General features: G+C 45.8%; 1 protein-coding gene and 1 long non-coding RNA gene across 2 annotated transcripts in view; one reads left to right on the top strand and one right to left on the bottom strand.

The window, feature by feature from the left end:
* Nucleotides 1-19,667, bottom strand: part of LOC131120573 (receptor-type tyrosine-protein phosphatase N2-like) — a 135,353-nt gene that overhangs the window by 102,962 nt on the left and 12,724 nt on the right. The window contains exons 8-11 of the mRNA XM_058065242.2: nucleotides 19,396-19,436; nucleotides 18,466-18,812; nucleotides 18,249-18,335; nucleotides 13,825-13,904 (exon numbers count right to left, since the gene is read on the bottom strand). Of these exons, the coding sequence (XP_057921225.2) occupies nucleotides 13,825-13,904; nucleotides 18,249-18,335; nucleotides 18,466-18,812; nucleotides 19,396-19,436 (555 nt within the window). The remainder of the gene's footprint in view (nucleotides 1-13,824; nucleotides 13,905-18,248; nucleotides 18,336-18,465; nucleotides 18,813-19,395; nucleotides 19,437-19,667) is intronic.
* LOC131120730 (uncharacterized) lies at nucleotides 3,875-15,810 on the top strand. The gene is made up of 3 exons (XR_013629451.1): nucleotides 3,875-4,043; nucleotides 6,895-6,976; nucleotides 15,188-15,810. It is a non-coding gene; the product is annotated as an uncharacterized LOC131120730 (long non-coding RNA).

Raw genomic sequence — 19,667 nt, 5'->3', positions numbered from 1 at the left:
TCTTAATTACTCGCCAGCCGGGAGGAGAAGGTGATAAGATGAAGCCGCCTCACTGCTGCCGTGATAGTGTCCATCTTGAAACAAGGACTTCACACTGTCAACATGTTACTGAGTCCCAGCGCGTCGCATGCAGGAATGCCTGAAGCTCCAAACACAATGTGTCAAAGTTCCACTACTTTCACCCTGAAGATACTTGTGGTGTCCACACAGAAATGACACTTTTATACACAACTACTGCAGTTCTGCACGTCCGGCTAGCCGATAGACACCACAAGTGTGTGACGTTACTTGCTGCTAGGCAGAATACTTTAGGCAGAATATTGTCATACAGCAGCTTACTATGGGGTTTCCTTGGCAACAAGGAGGCTCTGTCGCTTGGTGTAAATAAATTCCTCAAATTAGATTTCAGGGTTTTAATTAAAGGACAAGGAGAGTCGGCAGAAAAATTATTGGATGAAGTCATGTGGACACACACTGAGGAAATGAGACTTCACAGCACAAGTGCATGTGAAACCTAAAATAAATATGTGTACAGTATTAAAAAAATATTTTTTTTTCCACCACAGTGCCTTCTGTTGGCCCAAATAAGGAAGTTATATCACCCAGGATAGTATGTGTGGTGTACAAAACCAGGTCCAATCCAAAGAGTCCAAGGTGACCTCATTACCAACGTCGGTTCCGCTTGTCGCTACAAATCACACAGTGTGTCCGTCAAGGTCTGCTTAGGGTTCCGAGCCATGAGCCCATTCCAGCACAGAGGGACCGCCAGGATAATCAACGTTGATCCGTGACCGCGGACGAATCAGCAACATCACACTGACACGCTGATGGAACATCTGACCATCTTTGACACAATCTTTAAAAGTCAAGGAGATTATACGCTATATACATCGTACTGCTGGATGTATGCAACTTGACGTGGATGTATTTCACATATTTTCATGTATGTGTTCAAAAGTTTTAGTTGGGAGCAGAGAACCAGCTTTGTTTGTGACATTGACAGTAAAAGTTGATTGAGTTAAGCGAAGGAAACTACAATAATCTGAAGTAGAAATTAAAGTTGCTTTGAGTATTGAAAGGTTGACAGTTGCTATTTCAAGGGCTGAGCTAAATGTTGGTGATAGCCATGAAGTGGCTGCAATTCACCATTAAAGAAGACAGCGTATGACGAAGAAGAAGGTAAATATTGAGATCCACATCACTCCACACTCTTTATTGCTCTCTGGTTCTACCATATCTTACTTATTGTTGATATTGAAATATGGGCTAATAACTATACAAGCAATCTTCACTCGCTAAATGTACTGCAAAAAAGGTCAGTAAGGATAATTCATAATACTAACTCCTTATTTCTAAAATCACAAATACTTCAACTTGCTGATATAGTTCATCTTCAAACAGCTAAAATAATGCATAAGGCTAAAAATTAGCAATGAGCTAAAAATGTCATCCAATACTTCTCTACAAGAGAGGAGAAATATGATCTCAGGGAAGAAGTACATTTGAAACACTTCTATGCTAGGACTACGTTATGCTAGCCATAGCATTTCAGTATGTGGAATCAAACTATGGAATGGATTGAGTAAGGAAATCAAACAATGCACAACGATGAGCCAATTCAAGAAACAATACAAGCAGTTGATGTTTGCTAAATACAAGGATGAAGAGTCTTGAACCAGTCATGATGTGCTATATATATCACTATATTGACACTTACTATGGTACCCATTATGGCATTGGATGCTCATATCACCTCCTACTTCGGTACCAGGTACATTATTAAAAAAACAAAAAAAAACTTAAACTGTATTATGGAAAGCAGGAAGTGAACAAATGTAACAGTTAGTGATTGTAAAAGTACCAGATGGAGGGGTAGGATTTAATAAGCTTTGCTTCTTCCTACTCCTTTTGGACATGTGGAACTGGGAACTGATTATGGGATGCACTCAATTGTAATCTGATGCATGTTCAAATGAAATTAAACCATTACCATTACCATATGTCTACTGTGTACGTGGTGCTCCTGAGTGCATGAATTTGGACAGTGTAGAGCTGTCCCAAATCCTTTATTTTACATTTACCAGGAATTGTAAGGTACTACTGTATTACTACCAAGACAGTCTACGAAAACCAAGGCAAAATTTGACAAAAGATTTTGACAAAACCCATCCATTAATTTTCTATGCCGCTTATCCTCACTTGGGTCGCGGATATGCTGGAGCCTATCCCAGCTGTCTTGGGGTGAGAGGCAGGGTACACCCTTGACTGGTGGCCAGCCAATCACAGGGCACATATAGACAAACAACCATTCACACTCACATTCATACCTATGGACAATTTGGAGTGGCCGATTGGAATGTGGGAGGAAACCGGAGTACCCGGAGAAAACCCACGCATGCACGGGGAGAACATGCAAACTCCACATGGAGAATCCCACCCAGGTATTCCCGATCTCCCGACTGTGTGGGCTACATGCTAACCACTCAGCACCATGCAAGTTGATAAAACTCAATTATCCAAAACTGATTGTGTTTACCCGTTTCTTCTTCTTCTGTTCATTACTTTCCACAGGTGGACCATCAGCCGCCATCGTGTGTCCTCTGCCGCCAATAATTCAAGTAAGTCTCTCCCCTTCCGCTATGAAGCCAAAATGCATGTTGCGTGCACTGCCTTTTGACTTCTCAGCGTGAATGCACTCATGCACTCAAAAGTGTAAGCACACACCTGAGACGTCATCGTCTGCCATCGTGACCAGGCCTCACAGCGCCAGCTAGTGGCCTGGCGTTCACACTACAAGATGACTAGTCATATTTGGTTACGTGTCTCTCTGGATTCTTTTCAGCATTCACGGCGACAAACAACATTCAAAATGGCTTCAAAGGCAGCCACTTATCTTTTTAATTAGCTGCAGCTGGATAGCAAGTTGATATTGTCAGCTGAGGACAACCAGGACGTCCATCCTCTCGCTCTGCACTCGCTCCCGCTTCCCTGTTCGCACTGATAAAAAATATCAAAGCTAAAAGCCGGCCAAAGGTGGATAGATGAAATCTCTTTATGATGCAAAAACACAGCAGAAGAACAGGAGAGGGCTGGGAGGGGGAGGTGCACAGGATATTGAACCTGCAGCTGAAGAAACAAAACAGCATCTTTCATCAGCCAGAGATTAAAGTACAAACCCAAGAAGGGACACAAAAGAAGAGGTTCCTAATTACATTCTCTATTTCTCGCACGCACACTCAGGCGCACACACAGCATCAGGTTATGTGGGTCTAATAGGCAATTCAAGAAGCTATTTACACTTCAAGGTGCTAATGCAACACTTAGCTCAATCTTATTACCACCACTGTTCCACCAACACACACACACACACACGCGAGGCCTTGCAGACCTTTGCACATGCTTTTTGTTTGAAGACATTCTAATCAGTTCCTCAAACAACAGCTTGACTTGCTTTCGCTTGTTTCCAGCGAGAACCGCTATATTCCACATGACACACTGGCAAGGGAAAGGACACCTTGCAAACTGGTTGTCAAGGTAACAACAACAACAGCATTAAAAGGAACTAGCGCAAAAAGCCACCAGCTCATGAGCGGTCACATTTGGATTGGATTTTGAAAAGCCCAGTACAAACAGCTGCTTTCTTCTGGGATAAAATACGGTACCGACTATCCAAGATGTGCTTCCTGGAGTACACATGGAACTTTCTAGAAGGTCCTGACCACAATGAGCTTGGGAAAGTTGAGAAATGTGAAAATGAACGTGCACTCTCTTATTAATAAGGGCATGCAGCCTAGGAGAGCGGAAAGGAAGGCGGGGCTTCATTAATTATGCACAAAAAGAGGAAGTACAAAGCAGGGACTGGTCTTTGAAGATAGCAAACACTAAAAAAAAAACACTAAATGTCACTCGCAGCCTTTGAAGCTCTTTTGTCCTGGCATCTCCCAACACATGAAACAGTGGACGGTGACCGTGAGGTTAGAACCCAAGGATACAGCGCCTTTAAAAACCAATGTTAGGAGAAAGCACACTGATCCTGATACCAGGTAAACAAGTACCTTGGAACTCGTCTCGGGATTTGACTCAGGACTTTCATTGACATCACCATTGCTCTATCATTTCCAGCAAGACAACACATTTTTCCACAGATTCTGCCGAATTGAATGCATCTATGATCATCCATTGAGAGTTAGCATCAATGAGGCTGTGACTAGCATCAATGAGGCTGTGACTTGTAGTCCCGCGAGGGAGGGTGGTAGAAAGTTATTCACATGCACGCAAACACACATCTAAAGTTCATTTGGGAAAATGAATCTATCTTGAATATGGATGGGTGCTAAATTTTACAGGCATCGACCAAATTTCGTCTGTATTACCGACCACCAATTCACGTAAAATCAAGAGAGTACAATGTTTGGACACCTAAACGACAGTCTCCATGGGGTGCCATGGCGCCGATCATAACAACATAAAATTCCCAAGAGACAACACTCACAACCAAAATCTTTAGCACTACTTTTGTTTGGAAAGTAAGCCTGGAATGTTTATATACAACAATTTAGATGACATTGATGTCATCTAAAATGAATGTATCAATGACAACTGGACAGCAGAGAGTTTGTATTAAAATTGTGAACTCTATCTAGCAAAATGGCAATTTATTTCAATGCTTCTCAGGAGCACCACAACCCCAAAACCGAAGCAGATGTCATTTAAAGACATGATCACCAACACTAAAGGGTTGTAGAGAGTTATACTATGCATTAGCATGACTGCTTCTTCAAGGACAATTTCTCACGTAATAGCATAGTCTTCTTCTGCAAACGAGGCCATTCAATGACAACGATCACACCCTAGAGTTAGCAGTAGTGTAGTTCACAGCAAACAAGTTACCGTATTTTCTGGACTATAAGTCACGCCAGAGTATAAGTCGCACAAGGCCAAAAATGCATAATTATGTAGGAGTATGTAGGGCTGGGTCTGAGCTGTACTTAAGGGTTTTCATGTGGAAGAGACCCACGGTTGTGAGCTTTGGGTAGTGACCATTGAGAAGAGCCAGATGAAGTAGCTTGAGCATTTAATCAGGATGCCTCACGGACACTTCCTCTGGGAGGTGGTCGGGGTACATTCAACCGGTAGGAGGCCTCGGACACGTTGAAGAGACTATGTTTCTCAACTGGCCTGGGAATGCCTTGGAATCTGCTGAGAAGGACTGTATGAAGTAAGTGGCGAGAGGAAGTCTGGCCTTTCCTATTTCCCTATCGGATGAGCGGAAGAAGATGGATGGATTTCTGAAACACCTGCAAACAGTTTGGGTGGTGTTTTGGTACATTGTTAAAGGGGATCTATGATGCTTTTACCACTTTTCTGACCTATAAATGTAGTTAGAATGTTGTATTCTGGTGTTAAATGTTGCCGAAGTTTAAGATAATGAGGTTTGCGCATTGGGAAGTGAGCCCTGAAAGAAGGTTGGGATGGCTGAAAACACTAGGTTTCAAAAGGCATGGTAAAACAGCCCCTTTGTGATGTCACAGAGGGGCGAACTTCCTTATATAGGCGTGTCTGTAAGCCAGATAATCTCTCTGCCCTCCTCAAAGCACCTCTCCTCTGTTCTCCAAGCTCTTCTCCTCTTACTTCAACATACTGTATTGTGTAACATATTGCCATATACCATATCATCCTGTACCATAACTGCATGATCCAGTTGTAAAATATAATTATTATTTCTAGAATAAGAAACAACTCGTAGTTTCGTTTTAGCGATGCTAGCATGCTAACAAGGTTTGCTCCTCCAGCTGGCATTGAGAAACAAGTCATGAGGGGTAGAGGAGGAGGGCAGCGGGCTGTTCGTGAGTGCAGTGGTAATCAAAGACGGAGCCCTTGAGACAGACCAATCAGTCTGGCTGAGGCTACATCTCATCAGGCGCAGCAAGGATGGATAAAAATGAGCCTGCAGGTTGCGGGGGGCCTCATCAGGCTGCGAAGGGCCGAGTGCTCCAAATGTCAATGTTTGCTTTTGTGACGTCACCAGAAAGACGCTCCCTTGGAATGTTTCATTCCGTGACAGAACGCGGTTTAAGTGGCGAGAGGTAATAATTAGATCCACTAATCAGACAGACAGCTTCATTACTGGCGAGGATATTAAAAACTTCCAGCAGACCGTTCCACTCTCAATCCTTTGCTCTCCATGTAGAAAATGTAAATGATTCAAGTTTCAGACCCGACCAGGCCACTTCCTGCCTTGGACTGGGATTGCAGCACTAACGGCTTATCAATTATACGCAAGGCGGGAGGATTTAAATGAGATTATGAATAATAAATAAAGCCAAGAGGCACCTTCACACCGTCCTGTCGCTGTGGAGCGAAAAGGCTATTATGGATCTATTCACGGGTTAAATTACAACACTGTTGTTTTTAGTTATCCAAGGTCAGCAAGCACCAAATAATTAGTTAGCAACATTACTGTTTTATTGTTTAACATTTGAATGTTATCTTATTTTTACACTTTCATGACACAGTTTGACCCTGGACCAGATTAAGTCCCTTATTGTTTCCTTTGGGATTCTATGTTTAAAATAAATTTCCTCTTGGTAGCTCAAATAGGTTCATTTTGTCTTCTCAGATCATTTTATGCAAATAAGCCGCTACTTTTATAGATAAATATTATCCGTTTCTCAAGAGTATTTCAAACCAGGGTGGGGGCACAAATCATTTTTGTCCCCTCAAGAGGGCCTGACAGAAAATAGAGAACCACTAGCTTGTGGATGTAGTGAATTGGACAAGTGAAGTGGACGCTCGTATCACATTTTGAAGTTTTATGGAGCAATCTTTTTTTGATCTGACAAATCTTAAGTTTGATCAAGTGTCGAATTACTAAAGCGTCTGTTTGGACCACAGCAGATGTTGAACTCCGATGGAAAAAGGCATCTCACGTCACATCATCGGAGCCGCCGAGTGACGCTGGGAGCAGCAAATGGAGGTAAGATTACAAGGTTTATAGTGTGTCTTTCTAATATAATTCTAATATAATGTGTCCAAAAAATCCACTATCACCAGTGGGTTTCAAAAGACTGAAAAACTGTGTGATGAAGAAGCCGGCCCAAGCTAAAGGGTGGACCTGCCTCAAGAAGAAATTGGCACAGAGAGCAACAACAAAAGAGACTGACAAAGTGTGTGATGAAGGAATTACAAGGCTGACTTTTATGGTAGGTTATTTTCTGACTAGGTGTGTTACATTTATTTAATCAAAAGTTTCCAAAACTCTTTCTGTGTAACACCTTTGTGTGTACTGAATATTCCACGTTACGGCGTGGCCCCCTGGGGCTTATAGACCGGTGCAGCCTATATATGTAAAAAAAAAAAAAATTCTTTAAATTGAGTTGCTGTGCCTTAATCGGGGCACTCTATAGGAAATTGCGGTATACGTTTAATTTCCTATATTCAGACAAGTTAATTTAGATATGTTGGGTTTTTACCTTAGATGGTACGTTCTAAATGAACCAATATCATCCCTGAATTGTATCCGCAAACATGAATCGTGATTCAAATCAAATTGTTATTAAAATGAATGGTTACACCCCTTTCATAAAGCAACTTGTGTGAATATAAGAAATGAAACATATATTTCCTCCTGGCTGGACTAGGCCACTGACACACCAGGAGGCGAGAGGAAGAGCGAGCATCAATAAGCAGGCAAAGTGAGCACCGGATGAAACACATTACTTTGACCTAAAGAGCTCAGTAATTACGTTTGGCATTTTGACGAGAGTTTAGCTGCGTTGAAGGTCAGCCTGTCAGCGTGCACATCTATGCTAATCTACTCAGAGGACGTGGAAAGTGGAGGGAAGGAGAGAAAAAGCCCCCCTGTACCCCAACGCAGTCACCTAAACCACCTCCTCATCCTACAAACAGCATCAGGACCACTTTGCAATCATGCGACACCTTGTGAACAACCTACACATCATCATTAGCATTATTATAAATATTACCAGTATTATCTTATCACCATAGATATGATTAGTATCATGATGATGACTCATTAATATTTATGTATGGGATCATTTTAATGTATATTTATTCATTCATTCATTTTCTACCGCTTATTCTCACAAGGGTCGCAGGGGTGCTGGAGCCTATCCCAGCTGTCTTTGGGCGAGAGGCAGGGTACACCCTGGACTGGTGGCCAGCCAATCACAGGGCACATATAGACAAACAACCATTCACACTCACATTCATACCTATGGACAATTTGCATGTTTTTGGAATGGGGGAGGAAACCCACAAACGCACAGGGAGAACATGCAAACTCCACACAGAGATAGTTGAGGGTGGAATTGAACTCGGGTCTCCTAGCTGTGAGGTCTGCACGCTAACCACTCGTCCGACGTGCAGCCATAACCCAATTTAACATAACCCAATTTAACATAACCCAATTTTTTATACATCCAGTATATCTCACACAAGCTCATTCATCACTTCATGCTTTAATACGATGATAGACAGCTGTCACACTGGCACATATTAATGAGTTCTAATACAAATAAAAGGAGGAATGCATGGCTGCAGTTGACGAAACCAGACATGCTGAAGACTTCCTCCAGCATGTGTCACTCAAAAACGGAGCACTAGGATCGTGAAAATATCTTAATAATTGAAGTGTCCAGTAGGATTCATCTTCCAGAAGTGGAAGAAAACTAGAACGCTAGCGTTAAATGCTAGTTCAGCGTGCTGGCCCGGTGTCCGCATGAGGTCCAAACCCACTTTTAAGTCGTAGCAGTTCCGTGCTGAAGAGCAGAAGTCAAGAGAACAGCCGGCGTCGGGCGTGGGGTGCCTCAGCTGCTTTAAGTGCTAATTGAGCTGCTCGCTGTCCTGACCCTGACCTCCGGCCTATTCTTGGGGGCCCGTTCTCACGGCCGTGATGCACCGCTGGAAGTAGCCTCCGAGCCCTTATCGCCCCTCCCGCCCCCACCACAACAATAAAGGTCAGCGCCTGGCTGCCCACCATCTTGACATCCACCCCCACATTTGACAATGGCGAGGTCTCACAATGGCGGCCGCACGTGACACGAGCATCAGCTTCTTAAAATGCAACAGCACGACTGCTCAGTCGGCCTGCAACACACTGACCTCTGGAACCCAGGGGGACGAGGGTCACCATCGATTCGATCACACGCAACTTGTGCAGCATAAACACTGCTAAGCTTAAGATAGGCTCAAATATTTCACACGTGTCACATGTTGTATCTGGTACTTCCAATTACATACGTGAACTACAGAAATATTTTATTACTAAGCACTCGGAGGATTGCAGCTCTAGTTTTAACACATTTCATCTTTGAATGAGCAGATGAATGATTTGGAAGTTCATCCTTTTCTTATTAAGTGGTACTTTTTGGGGGGTTTTGCAACCGTATCTGGAATTAAAAAAAGAGCACAGGGAGGTCAGAGGTCACCGGTCCTGTTCACTCTGTACCCAGATGCATGGAGAAGTTCCAACCCAAATAACACTGCAATTGCAGTACTGGTGAAAAAGAACAATGATATACGACTACTTTGTGGATGACAACCATCTTGTCTTAAATGTGAACACGACCCGGGAAATGGTGTTTGACCCCTGGGGTATGGGTGGTCATCCACCACCAAGCCACTGCTCAGGTGCAGCCATACAAGTATCTTAAGTATATAAGTATGTTCATTGAACACTCTCATCTGCTGCAGGTTACAACAGCGGTTGTATTTCCTACGTCATCTTGGAGTCCATGGTGTTGGCCAAAAATGTATGTTCATCTTTTACAGAGCGGCATTAGAAAGCCGAATTAGACATGGTATGACAGTTTATTTTGGTAAGCTATCTGTGCAACTAAAGAATAAACCAGGTCAACTAATGCATGGATACAAAAGAACTCTGCTCCTGTCAAAAGATTTATGAGCCAGCCTCTCTGCAACAAGCCGGGAGATGGTCGATGATCCATCACACACCCTGCGGTGAGTTTGAGCTGCTACCGTGGGGTGTAAAGTACACAGTTCCTCACTGCAGACTCAACATACTTCAAAAGTCATCAAATTGGGAAATAAGAATAGATAAGACCCCATGTGTATATATATATTTTTTTTTAACTATCTGCAATTAAATGTATTAATTGTTGACTAAAATTGTATTTGTATTATTTCAGTGGTTTAACTATGACTATTACTTTGATTCTGGTGTTTATTATCCTGGGTGCTATTTATTTATTCATGTTTTAAGCAGACATGCATTATTTATTGTTGCATATATGCAGTGCTACAGGGACTGGCAACACCTTGTTTTTGCACTCTTTGGCATCATGCTTTTATGTGTACATGCTACATCTAAGTATTGTTGTCGTCTAAAATTATTATAATAGAATCTTGAGATATATGCAAAATAAATACATTTTCACTAAATACACTTTCAAATGCTACTGTTTGGTTGTAATGTGCTACAAAACTACATGTGCTTGTAGTTTGAATTGTCTTCTGTTTTCATGAAATTGCATAAAAGTGCATTAACAACAATGGCGGCAAATAGCATTAACACTTTAACACATCAACAGCGTGTATGTGTGTGTGTGTGTATGTAATGAGTGGAGGGTGTTGATGAAGTGATAAAAAAAAACAACGGGAAGAATGCTGACAGCCTCTCGAGAGATGAAAGAAATACAAAGTGTGATGCACATTTGCTTGACCCGATTGTTATCATTTACATTCAGATTTGTTTATTTTAACATTGTTTTCATTTCATTTCATCTCACTGAATTTTACACATACAGCTAGGAGACCCAAGTTCGATTCCACGCTCGTTTGTATTGTGTTGTTTGTGTCACAATCCGCATAGTCTCCTGTGTGACAGTTTTTGTGTTTCACATAGTTTGCCTTAGTTCCTGTTTGCATGCTTTTATTTTGTTGTATTTCCTGTGTTGGTCTGCCCTGTGCCCCGTCACTTTTACTTTCCCTTGTACGCGCACCTGTTTCGAATTTGAGTGTCTTATTTAGTTCAGCCGGGTGCGTTGCCTTTTGTTGGTTCATTGTATGTTTTTTGCTACGTGTTGGAAGACAGTGCTGATTTCGCCTGTTCTAAAAATAAAAGCAAAGCTTTTTCCTGCACCTTCCGCTTCATCTCCGCATCATGGGGTCGCATCGCAACACCAGCAAGACGATACGTGACAGAATGAACCAACCACAAGATGACCTCGCGGAGAGCGATTTTGATTTTCATTGGCGGATCTTCAAGGCCTTGCAGAAGGAATCAGCCATGTTTACCCCGGAGGAGCTGGAGGATATGGTTTGGGGGCCGGACGGCACGCTCACCCCCACGGCGTGGGTGTATTCGGGACCCGCAATGGACAAGCCTATCCGACCACGACGCCGACGCATGTCTCGGCCGACCTCTGCAAAGGGTTCGCGTGGCTGTAAGGTGAGGGCACCCCCTTCCTCCACGCCATGCCACGCCAAGGCAGAATTAACCCCCCACGCTGTCGCTGAGTGCCGGCCCATCACACCACTAGTGATGGTGCCCCCGTTTCGACAGCCCGCTGAACCCCAGCCGCATACCTTTTCCGATTCCCTGTTGCCCTCCATGCAACACGAAGAGGAGTATGGCACACTTTCCCCTCCGGTGCCCGAACCACGCAGCATCAAGGGTTCCCAAACCCCGGCTCCCGTGCCAAGCTGCGTGACGGCCCAGATTCCTCCTGTGCCCAAACCACGCAGCCCCAAGGGTTCCCAAACCCCGGCTCCCGTGCCAAGCTGCGTGACGGCCCAGATTCCTCCTGTGCCCAAACCACGCAGCCCCAAGGGTTCCCAAACCCCGGCTCCCGTGCCAAGCTGCGTGACGGCCCAGATTCCTCCTGTGCCCAAACCACGCAGCCCCAAGGGTTCCCAAACCCCGGCTCCCGCACCAAGCTGCGTGACTCCTCGGATTCCTCCTGTGCCCAAACCCCGCCTGAGTTTCCTTCTTGACCTGGTCCCGGCTGCTGGGCAGGCGGAACTCAAGACCCTCCTCCAGGTCCCCCTCCTCCCGTCCCAGGTTCCACATCCAGCAGCATACGGCGTCTGGAATCCGCCTTCGGAAGGGGGGGCTAGTAGGACCAGCAGTGCGTCGGAGGACGCACATCACACCCCATCGGTGGAGTGTGGGGACGATGCCCTCTGCTGGTCGCCCGAGGAGGAACAGCCCACCGGACCTCCAGCACGACCGGTTCTAGCAGCTAACCGGGATGTGCTGTCCGGTATGTTACCATTCGCCCAAGACTCCCATTACTGTTCCTCTGTTTCACAGCCCAGCCAAGATCCAGGACTCGCCCCTCCTCCTCCGGCGTCCGCTCTTCAGCGGTGGCATGCCGCTCCTCCTCCGGCGTCCGCTCTTCAGCGGTGGCATACCGCTCCTCCTCCGGCGCCACCTCTTCCACGGCGGGACGCCACGCCGCCGCCTCCTCCGGCGCCACCTCTCCCACGGCGGGACGCCACGCCGCCGCCTCCTCCGGCGCCACCTCTCCCACGGCGGGACGCCACGCCGCCGCCTCCTCCGGCGCCACCTCTTCCACGGCGGGACGCCACGCCGCCGCCTCCTCCGGCGCCACCTCTTCCACGGCGGGACGCCACGCCGCCGCCTCCTCCGGCGCCACCTCTTCCACGGCGGGACGCCACGCCGCCGCCTCCTCCGGCGCCACCTCTTCCACGGCGGGACGCCACGCCGCCGCCTCCTCCGGCGCCACCTCTTCCACGGCGGGACGCCACGCCGCCGCCGCTGCCACCTCCTCCGGTGCCACCTCTTCCACGGCGGGCGGGCCTCCCCTGCCAGGCCCACCACCCTGGCCAGCCCCCAGAGGGGTCCACCCATGGCTTCTGCTGGGCCTGCCGTCATGGGCGCCCTCCAGAGGAGCCTGGTTCCCTTCGGGCTGCTCACCCTTCAGGCCGCCCTCCTGCATGGCCCTGCCACCCTGGCCGCCCTCCTGCGTGGCCCTGCCACCCTGGCCGACCTCCGGAGAGGTCCGGCCAGCAGCCCACCTCCAGTCCTCCCACCTCCCTTCCCTTTTCGTTTGCGGACACTTTAGGACGTCTGGGATCCGTCCTTGAGGGGGGGGTACTGTCACAATCCGCATAGTCTCCTGTGTGACAGTTTTTGTGTTTCACATAGTTTGCCTTGGTTCCTGTTTGCATGCTTTTATTTTGTTGTATTTCCTGTGTTGGTCTGCCCTGTGCCCCGTCACTTTTACTTTCCCTTGTACGCGCACCTGTTTCGAATTTGAGTGTCTTATTTAGTTCAGCCGTGCGTTGCCTTTTGTTGGTTCATTGTATGTTTTTTGCTACGTGTTGGAAGACAGTGCTGATTTCGCCTGTTCTAAAAATAAAAGCAAAGCTTTTTCCTGCACCTTCCGCTTCATCTCCGCATCCTGGGGTCGCATCGCAACACCAGCAAGACGATACGTGACAGTTTGCATGTTTTCCCCGTGCATGCGTGGGTTTTCTCCGGGTACTCTGGTTTCCTCCCACATTCCAAAAACATGCTAGGTTAATTGGTGACTCCAAATTGTCCATAGGTATGAATGTGAGTGTGAATGGTTGTTTGTCTATATGTGCCCTGTGATTGGCTGGCCAATTGGCTGTACCCCGCCTCTCGCCCGAAGACAGCACCCCCACGACCCTCGTGAGGATAAGCGGTAGAAAATGAATGAATTTTACAGCTAAAGTAAGCAACCAAGGTGTCAGTAGGGAGCTGCTGTACGCTTGCATACTACAACACGTGAACCAGAACCAAAGAGTCCAGAAGTAGAGACCAGAAATCATACATTTGTAGAATAAACTTACCAGCCACGTGTACTACGTCGGCGGTGCTGACGTTGTGACGGTTTGGACTCACTTTGAAGGTAACGGCAGGGCCCACCACTCTGAAAGACACACATATAAACATACATTACAAGATATATCTCCTAGGGAAGGTTCATTCCAATTCCATTCACTCCAATTCCAATTTGTCCAATGGTGGGATGCATACAGAAAATGGAAGAATGTGAGCCTTTGCGTCTTGCAGGCTAGACTACTGTAACGGTTTCTCATCATGCTCCCAGAATGCTGCTGCTTGAGTCCTGACTAGAACCTTCAGATACGACCATATCTGAATGACCAGGTGACCATGACCAAGTCCAATGCTTTCAACTCCGCACTTGCTTCCTTTCACACAGAGAATAGACTTTAAAACCCAAACCCTAAAAGTTGCATTACTCGGGGTAAAATGTTGGTAAACATCTTCCTCCGCAAACATTGGTACTACAAAATGGTACTACATTTCATGTCGAAAAGGGTTCTTTCACTCGTGTTTTTCTAACATGGGAATCAGCCACGCCGGATGGTGAGTCCAAGAAAACAAACTCACACTCCCTTGGAAAAACAGAACTACAAAATAAATACCACTACATATACGTCACAATGCTGTCCCTAATGTGGGAGCAAACATATTGACATAGGGAAAGGGTTTTTTAGGCTAAGACCAAAACTAGGTCTACCTAGTGGTCAAGTTTGTTATCAGAATCAGAAATGGTTTATTGCCAGGTATGATCAAACACATACTAGGAATTTGTTTTGGTGAAGTAGGTGCAGACACATCTATTAAAAAAGAATGAAAATACAAAATATCCAGAATAAACAGTATAAATGTACACAGTCTGTTTTTTGTTTGTTATTCCAGAAGTGCAGTCTGCAAGTTAGTCACCAGTTAACCTAAGATGCATAGTTTTGGAATGTGGGAGGAAAGCGGAGAAAAAAAGGATGCACACAAGGAGAAAACATGCAAACTCCACAAAGAGAGGCCCACAGGGCCAATGAAGATTCAAAGCCAGATCTTCCATATCTCCTGACTGTATGGCCAGCATGTTAACCACTCGTCCACCATGCGACCCTATGTTCATCCAGTTCAAGATATTATGTGTTCCAAATGTTCTGTGCTGTGCTGAGTCACGGAGTGTAGCTTCAGCAAAGGATGTTCAATCAGTTTGTTGCTGAAGAAGCACAAGAAGAAGACATATAGAGCTTTTCCTGGAGCGTTGTGTGCCCGCCAAATAAATCAGGAGTCACTGAAAGACGGAGACGGAGAGTCTGGGTGGTCGGGGGGGCGGGAGCAGAGCCGCCCAATCAGATTAACCTTTTGTTTTCTCTGCAGTAATTCCCACTAAAGGCCCACAAGTAAGATGGATGTCCTCATCCATCCCAGAATGCATTGAGGGCCACTGCAGCGCCGCTGCTGTGAAACAGCGACACAACGTGAATGGAACTCCTCCTCGTGCTGCCGCCACAAATATGTTCCGTGTTCGCTGGGATTTAAGCGGCAGCTTTTCACGTCAGCTTAATGGATTCCAATTGTCTGCTTTGGAGTGGCTTTTACACGCCGAGCTGATCCACACACAACACACGCTACAAATATATACCACTCTGGCAGCGGTGTCTAAAGCGTGGCTGAGGGACCATTTGCGGACGGTGCTGATGTTTTATTTGTCGAAGAAAATTTGTCTTAAACTGTATCATGGAAAGCAGGAAGTGAACAAATGTAACAGTTATTGATTGTAAAAAAGTACCAGATGGAGGGGTAGGATTTAATAAGCTTTGCTTCTTCCTACTCCTTTTGGACATGTGGAAGTGGGAACTGATTATGGGATGCACTCAATTGTAATCTGATGCATGTTCAAATGAAATAAAACCATGACCATTGCCATTACACAAAAGCATTGCATGGTACACGGCTTTTCCAAGGGTGGGGCCCTCACATGGGCGGAGCAGCAGATTGAGAAAAATAAAGAAAAACATATTCTGCTACTGAAACCCAGTCTTTTGAGGCAACAAAAAAAAACTAGTGTGTCAATGTAAATTTATATTTTTTAGCATTCACATTCCGGAGCTGAAAGATGTGATCAGGCCAAACCAATTCATCCATTTTCTATGCAGTTTATCCTCATGGAGGATGCTGGAGCCTATCCCAGCTGACTTCTAGCAAGAGATGGCATACAGTTCAGGCCAAACAAAATATTAAGATGGACAGTATGCAACAGTGCAGCTACCAAGGTGGCAGAAGTGCATCTGATGTGCTTGCATGGATCATTTGCATGCATTAACACACTCGGCGACTGTGATTGGATGGCAACCAGGCCAGGGTGTACCCCGCCTGTCGCCCGAAGACAGCTGGGATAGGCTCCAGCATAGGATGAAAGACAAGAGTCTAATCTTTCTTTTCGTGGGTTCCATGTTTATATAGTCATAGAAAACAATATTCTGGGCTGAAAAAGGGCTGTCTTTTGAAAATGGCCGGTGTGTGGATTGGACGAGGTTTATTCTGTTAAATAAACAAAACGTTATAAATATGAAAGTGGCCACTGCATACCTCATTCATTCTATCTGAAAAACATGCTTTAATAAAACTTACTAACTTCATGAGCTACACAAGCTCATCAGATCCAATACAAGACGTCCTTTTATGGTTGTTTCAGTCAACTTGCATTCAGTACCGGTGAGGCAGTGACCCACCAGATCCAGTAGATGGTGCTGGACCCATACAACATACATTTTCAATTCAACACATTTTCACGGTGGAGAACTATCAGGGTCATCCCTGAATATGACAACTCTCCATGGACACTTTGACCTTGCATCATTATTACATTATTAGTGTTGCATTCTGATCCTATATTGCTACTTTGTTTACCCTGTTTCTATTCTCCGCGCTGACATCTCCCTGTGGAGTTTGCATGTTCTCCCCGTGCATGCGAGGCTTTTCTCCGGGTACTCCGGTTTCCTCCCACATTCCAAAAACATGCTAGGTTAATTGGCCACTCCAAATTGTCCATAGGTATGAATGTGAGTGTGAATGGTTGTTTGTCTATATGTGCCCTGTGATTGGCTGGCCACCAGTCCAGGGTGGACCCCGCCTCTCGCCCCAAGACAGCTGGGATAGGCTCCAGCATACCCGCGACCCTGGTGCGGATAAGCAGCATAGAAAAAGGATGGATGGATGTTTACCGTTAGATAATACACCTATGTATATGTACATATATATGATATATATGTATTATATGTATGTACATATATATATATATACACATGTATATATAAAATATATATATGTATATATATATAAATATATGTGTGTGTGTGTATATATATATATATATATATATATGTGTGTGTGTGTGTGTGTGTATATATATAAAATATACATCTATTCCACCACAAAGTAAATCCCACAGGAAGTAACCGAGTGGGAAGTGTGAAAATAAGGCGAGACTATTATTTGCGCTTCCAGCAAAGCGCTAGAAGCATCCATCAAGTGCGCGCTGTCATCCATCAGCCAGCTGAGGCTGGGATGATGTGAGGAAATCACTCATGTCTACTTGATCGATGACATCCGCTCATACGCCACCTTCAACCTCGTAAATAATATCCATATTTTCTTTTCTTTTGTGGCCGTTAAAGAACAAATAAGAAGCTCTACATTGTGAGGCAGGAGTCAAGAGTGTGTATGCGTGTGAGATGTGGATAAAAATCCCATTCATGTATTTTTACCAGTCCGCATCCTTGCTTGCCTCCATCCTCATCATCCTACATTTAGCCAGTATCAGCCCACTCTCCCCCCCTGGTGGCGACTCTTGACATGACCCCCTGTCCGCCCTCCCACAGCCCAGGCAGACGTTACATCACTTCAGCTCTCAGCTACGCTGACTAACAGGTATGCCGTGGACAACATTGCGGTTAAAGGCCAACCACGTCCACGTCCACGTCACCAGCCGACAGAGCGGCTGATAGCATCATCTGTGAGGCTGATACTCAAAGCCTTGACTGTTCCTAATGTTGTGGGTGGAGTAAATGTGAGGCACAGCGTGGCCGCAGAGCTATGCTGCCCAGCTGCACCGCGGACAGAAGCCGCCCCTGTAAAAAAAAAAGGGTGGTAAAGAAACAAAGCATGCGGTATAAATCAGACCCACAGCATCAACGGGGAGCTTTTGTCTTTCATGGCGGAGAGAAGAGACCACGCTGACAAATTGCCAGCAGCTCCCCCTGCTGGGCACATCCAAAAAGGACCCCTGGTCCTGACACCACCATGTACTCCCCCTGGCAGAGAGTGTTCTCCACTTTTCATTGAGGCCAGCGGGGAACAAAAGACGCATAAAAGCAGGAAAGCGTGGAGGCCCACGCAGCAACACAGTGATGTGGGTGGTCGTACATCGTGTGTGTGCGTGTTTAATACATACGAGAGCTCAGCAAAGTCGGTCATTTGGATTCTGGCCATGCGAGCCAGGATCTCCATCATGTGCAGACCTTCATCAGTCTGCAAGCCGCTGAAGATGATGATGATAATACGTAGGAGGAGGAAGGAGGAAGGAAAGAAGAAGAATAGTGTTCATCACATGATACCAGGTATCAGAATATCTTAATATCTCAGCCGGAGCGAGAACAGGAAGTACTCACTCGGTGTCGGTGATGACGTAGCCAAAGACGTCATCCGCCTTGTTCCTGTCAGCTTTGACGTCCAGCTGGAGCTCGGGGACGTTCAGCATCTTCTTATGCGCCTCCTCATATTTCAGCGCCGCAGGGGGTGGGGCCACTTCCTTGACCCAGCCCTCCACCTCTGACACCTCCTCCACGGACTGGGTGGTGTCCTTCTTCTGTAGCGCCTCGCCCCCCTCGCGGGTGCGGCTCTGAACATTCTCGAGCCCCGCCCTCCTCTGAGGTCCAGGAGGAGGAAGAGGGGGGTCAGTGAAGGGACTTTGGTCCAAGTAGGCCAGAAGTTTGCTGAACACGTTTGGACTCTCAGGCTGGAAGGAAAGACATAGTACAAACTGGTTTAGTAAACCACACCCCCGACGTCTTAAAGGGACAGTTTAGATTTTTCGACGTGAAGTTATGACATTCCCATCAGCTGTGTAGTCCATCAACAGCGACTTTCCCCCCCACTTGGTCGGTGATGAAGAACGCAGTTCCCAGTAGTGGCTGGGCTGTGGCTTCCTTGAAAACACCCACCCAGTGTGGAACCCCAGCCACTACATAGAACTACATTCTTCATCACCAAAACCAGGTCTTGCCTTAGGGGACCGAGTGGGGGGACGCCGGGCGGGCTGGACCATGCTGTCACACAAGGGTTGCCTGACGTTTATTGATCCCCAGTGAAATTTCAACATCCAGTAGCTGAAGTAGACTTTACGGGTAAATTAGAGACATAATAGCAAAAAAAATAACATGTGGTCAAAAATGTATTCAAAATCAGTACAGACTATACAATCATGCATTTATGATAACACCCGAATAATGAGGAGTAAACAGAGTACAATTTGGTGCTGATCCAAATGAAGATGGTTGCTTTGTCCATTAAAGAAAATGATAATAAAAAGGTGATCTCACCTTGTCCTCCGTGTTCTTGTTGTCTGTCTGTTGGTGGACTTCTGTTAGGGAAAAACGTCCATTTATTTATTGTGCTCATCAAAAAACAGCAGGAAACGAGGCCATAAAACAGGTAAATCCCAACTCACGGACCTGAATTGATTCATCCATTTTCTCATAGGAAATAATGCAAATGTAAATGATCTGTTCTAGGGTCCAACTGTGGCCAGCATGCATGCATACAGGCTATGTGTTAAGGAACATATTAACATTCCTATGGGTCATACAAGTGT

This window comes from Doryrhamphus excisus, linkage group LG11 (assembly GCF_037039965.1).
Source record: "Doryrhamphus excisus strain RoL-2023G ecotype Guam linkage group LG11, RoL_Dexc_Guam_v1.1, whole genome shotgun sequence".
NCBI classification, from domain to species: domain Eukaryota; kingdom Metazoa; phylum Chordata; class Actinopteri; order Syngnathiformes; family Syngnathidae; genus Doryrhamphus; species Doryrhamphus excisus.
The sequence above is the reverse complement of the archived record's forward strand: the minus strand, read 5'-3'. Positions and strand labels throughout refer to the sequence as shown.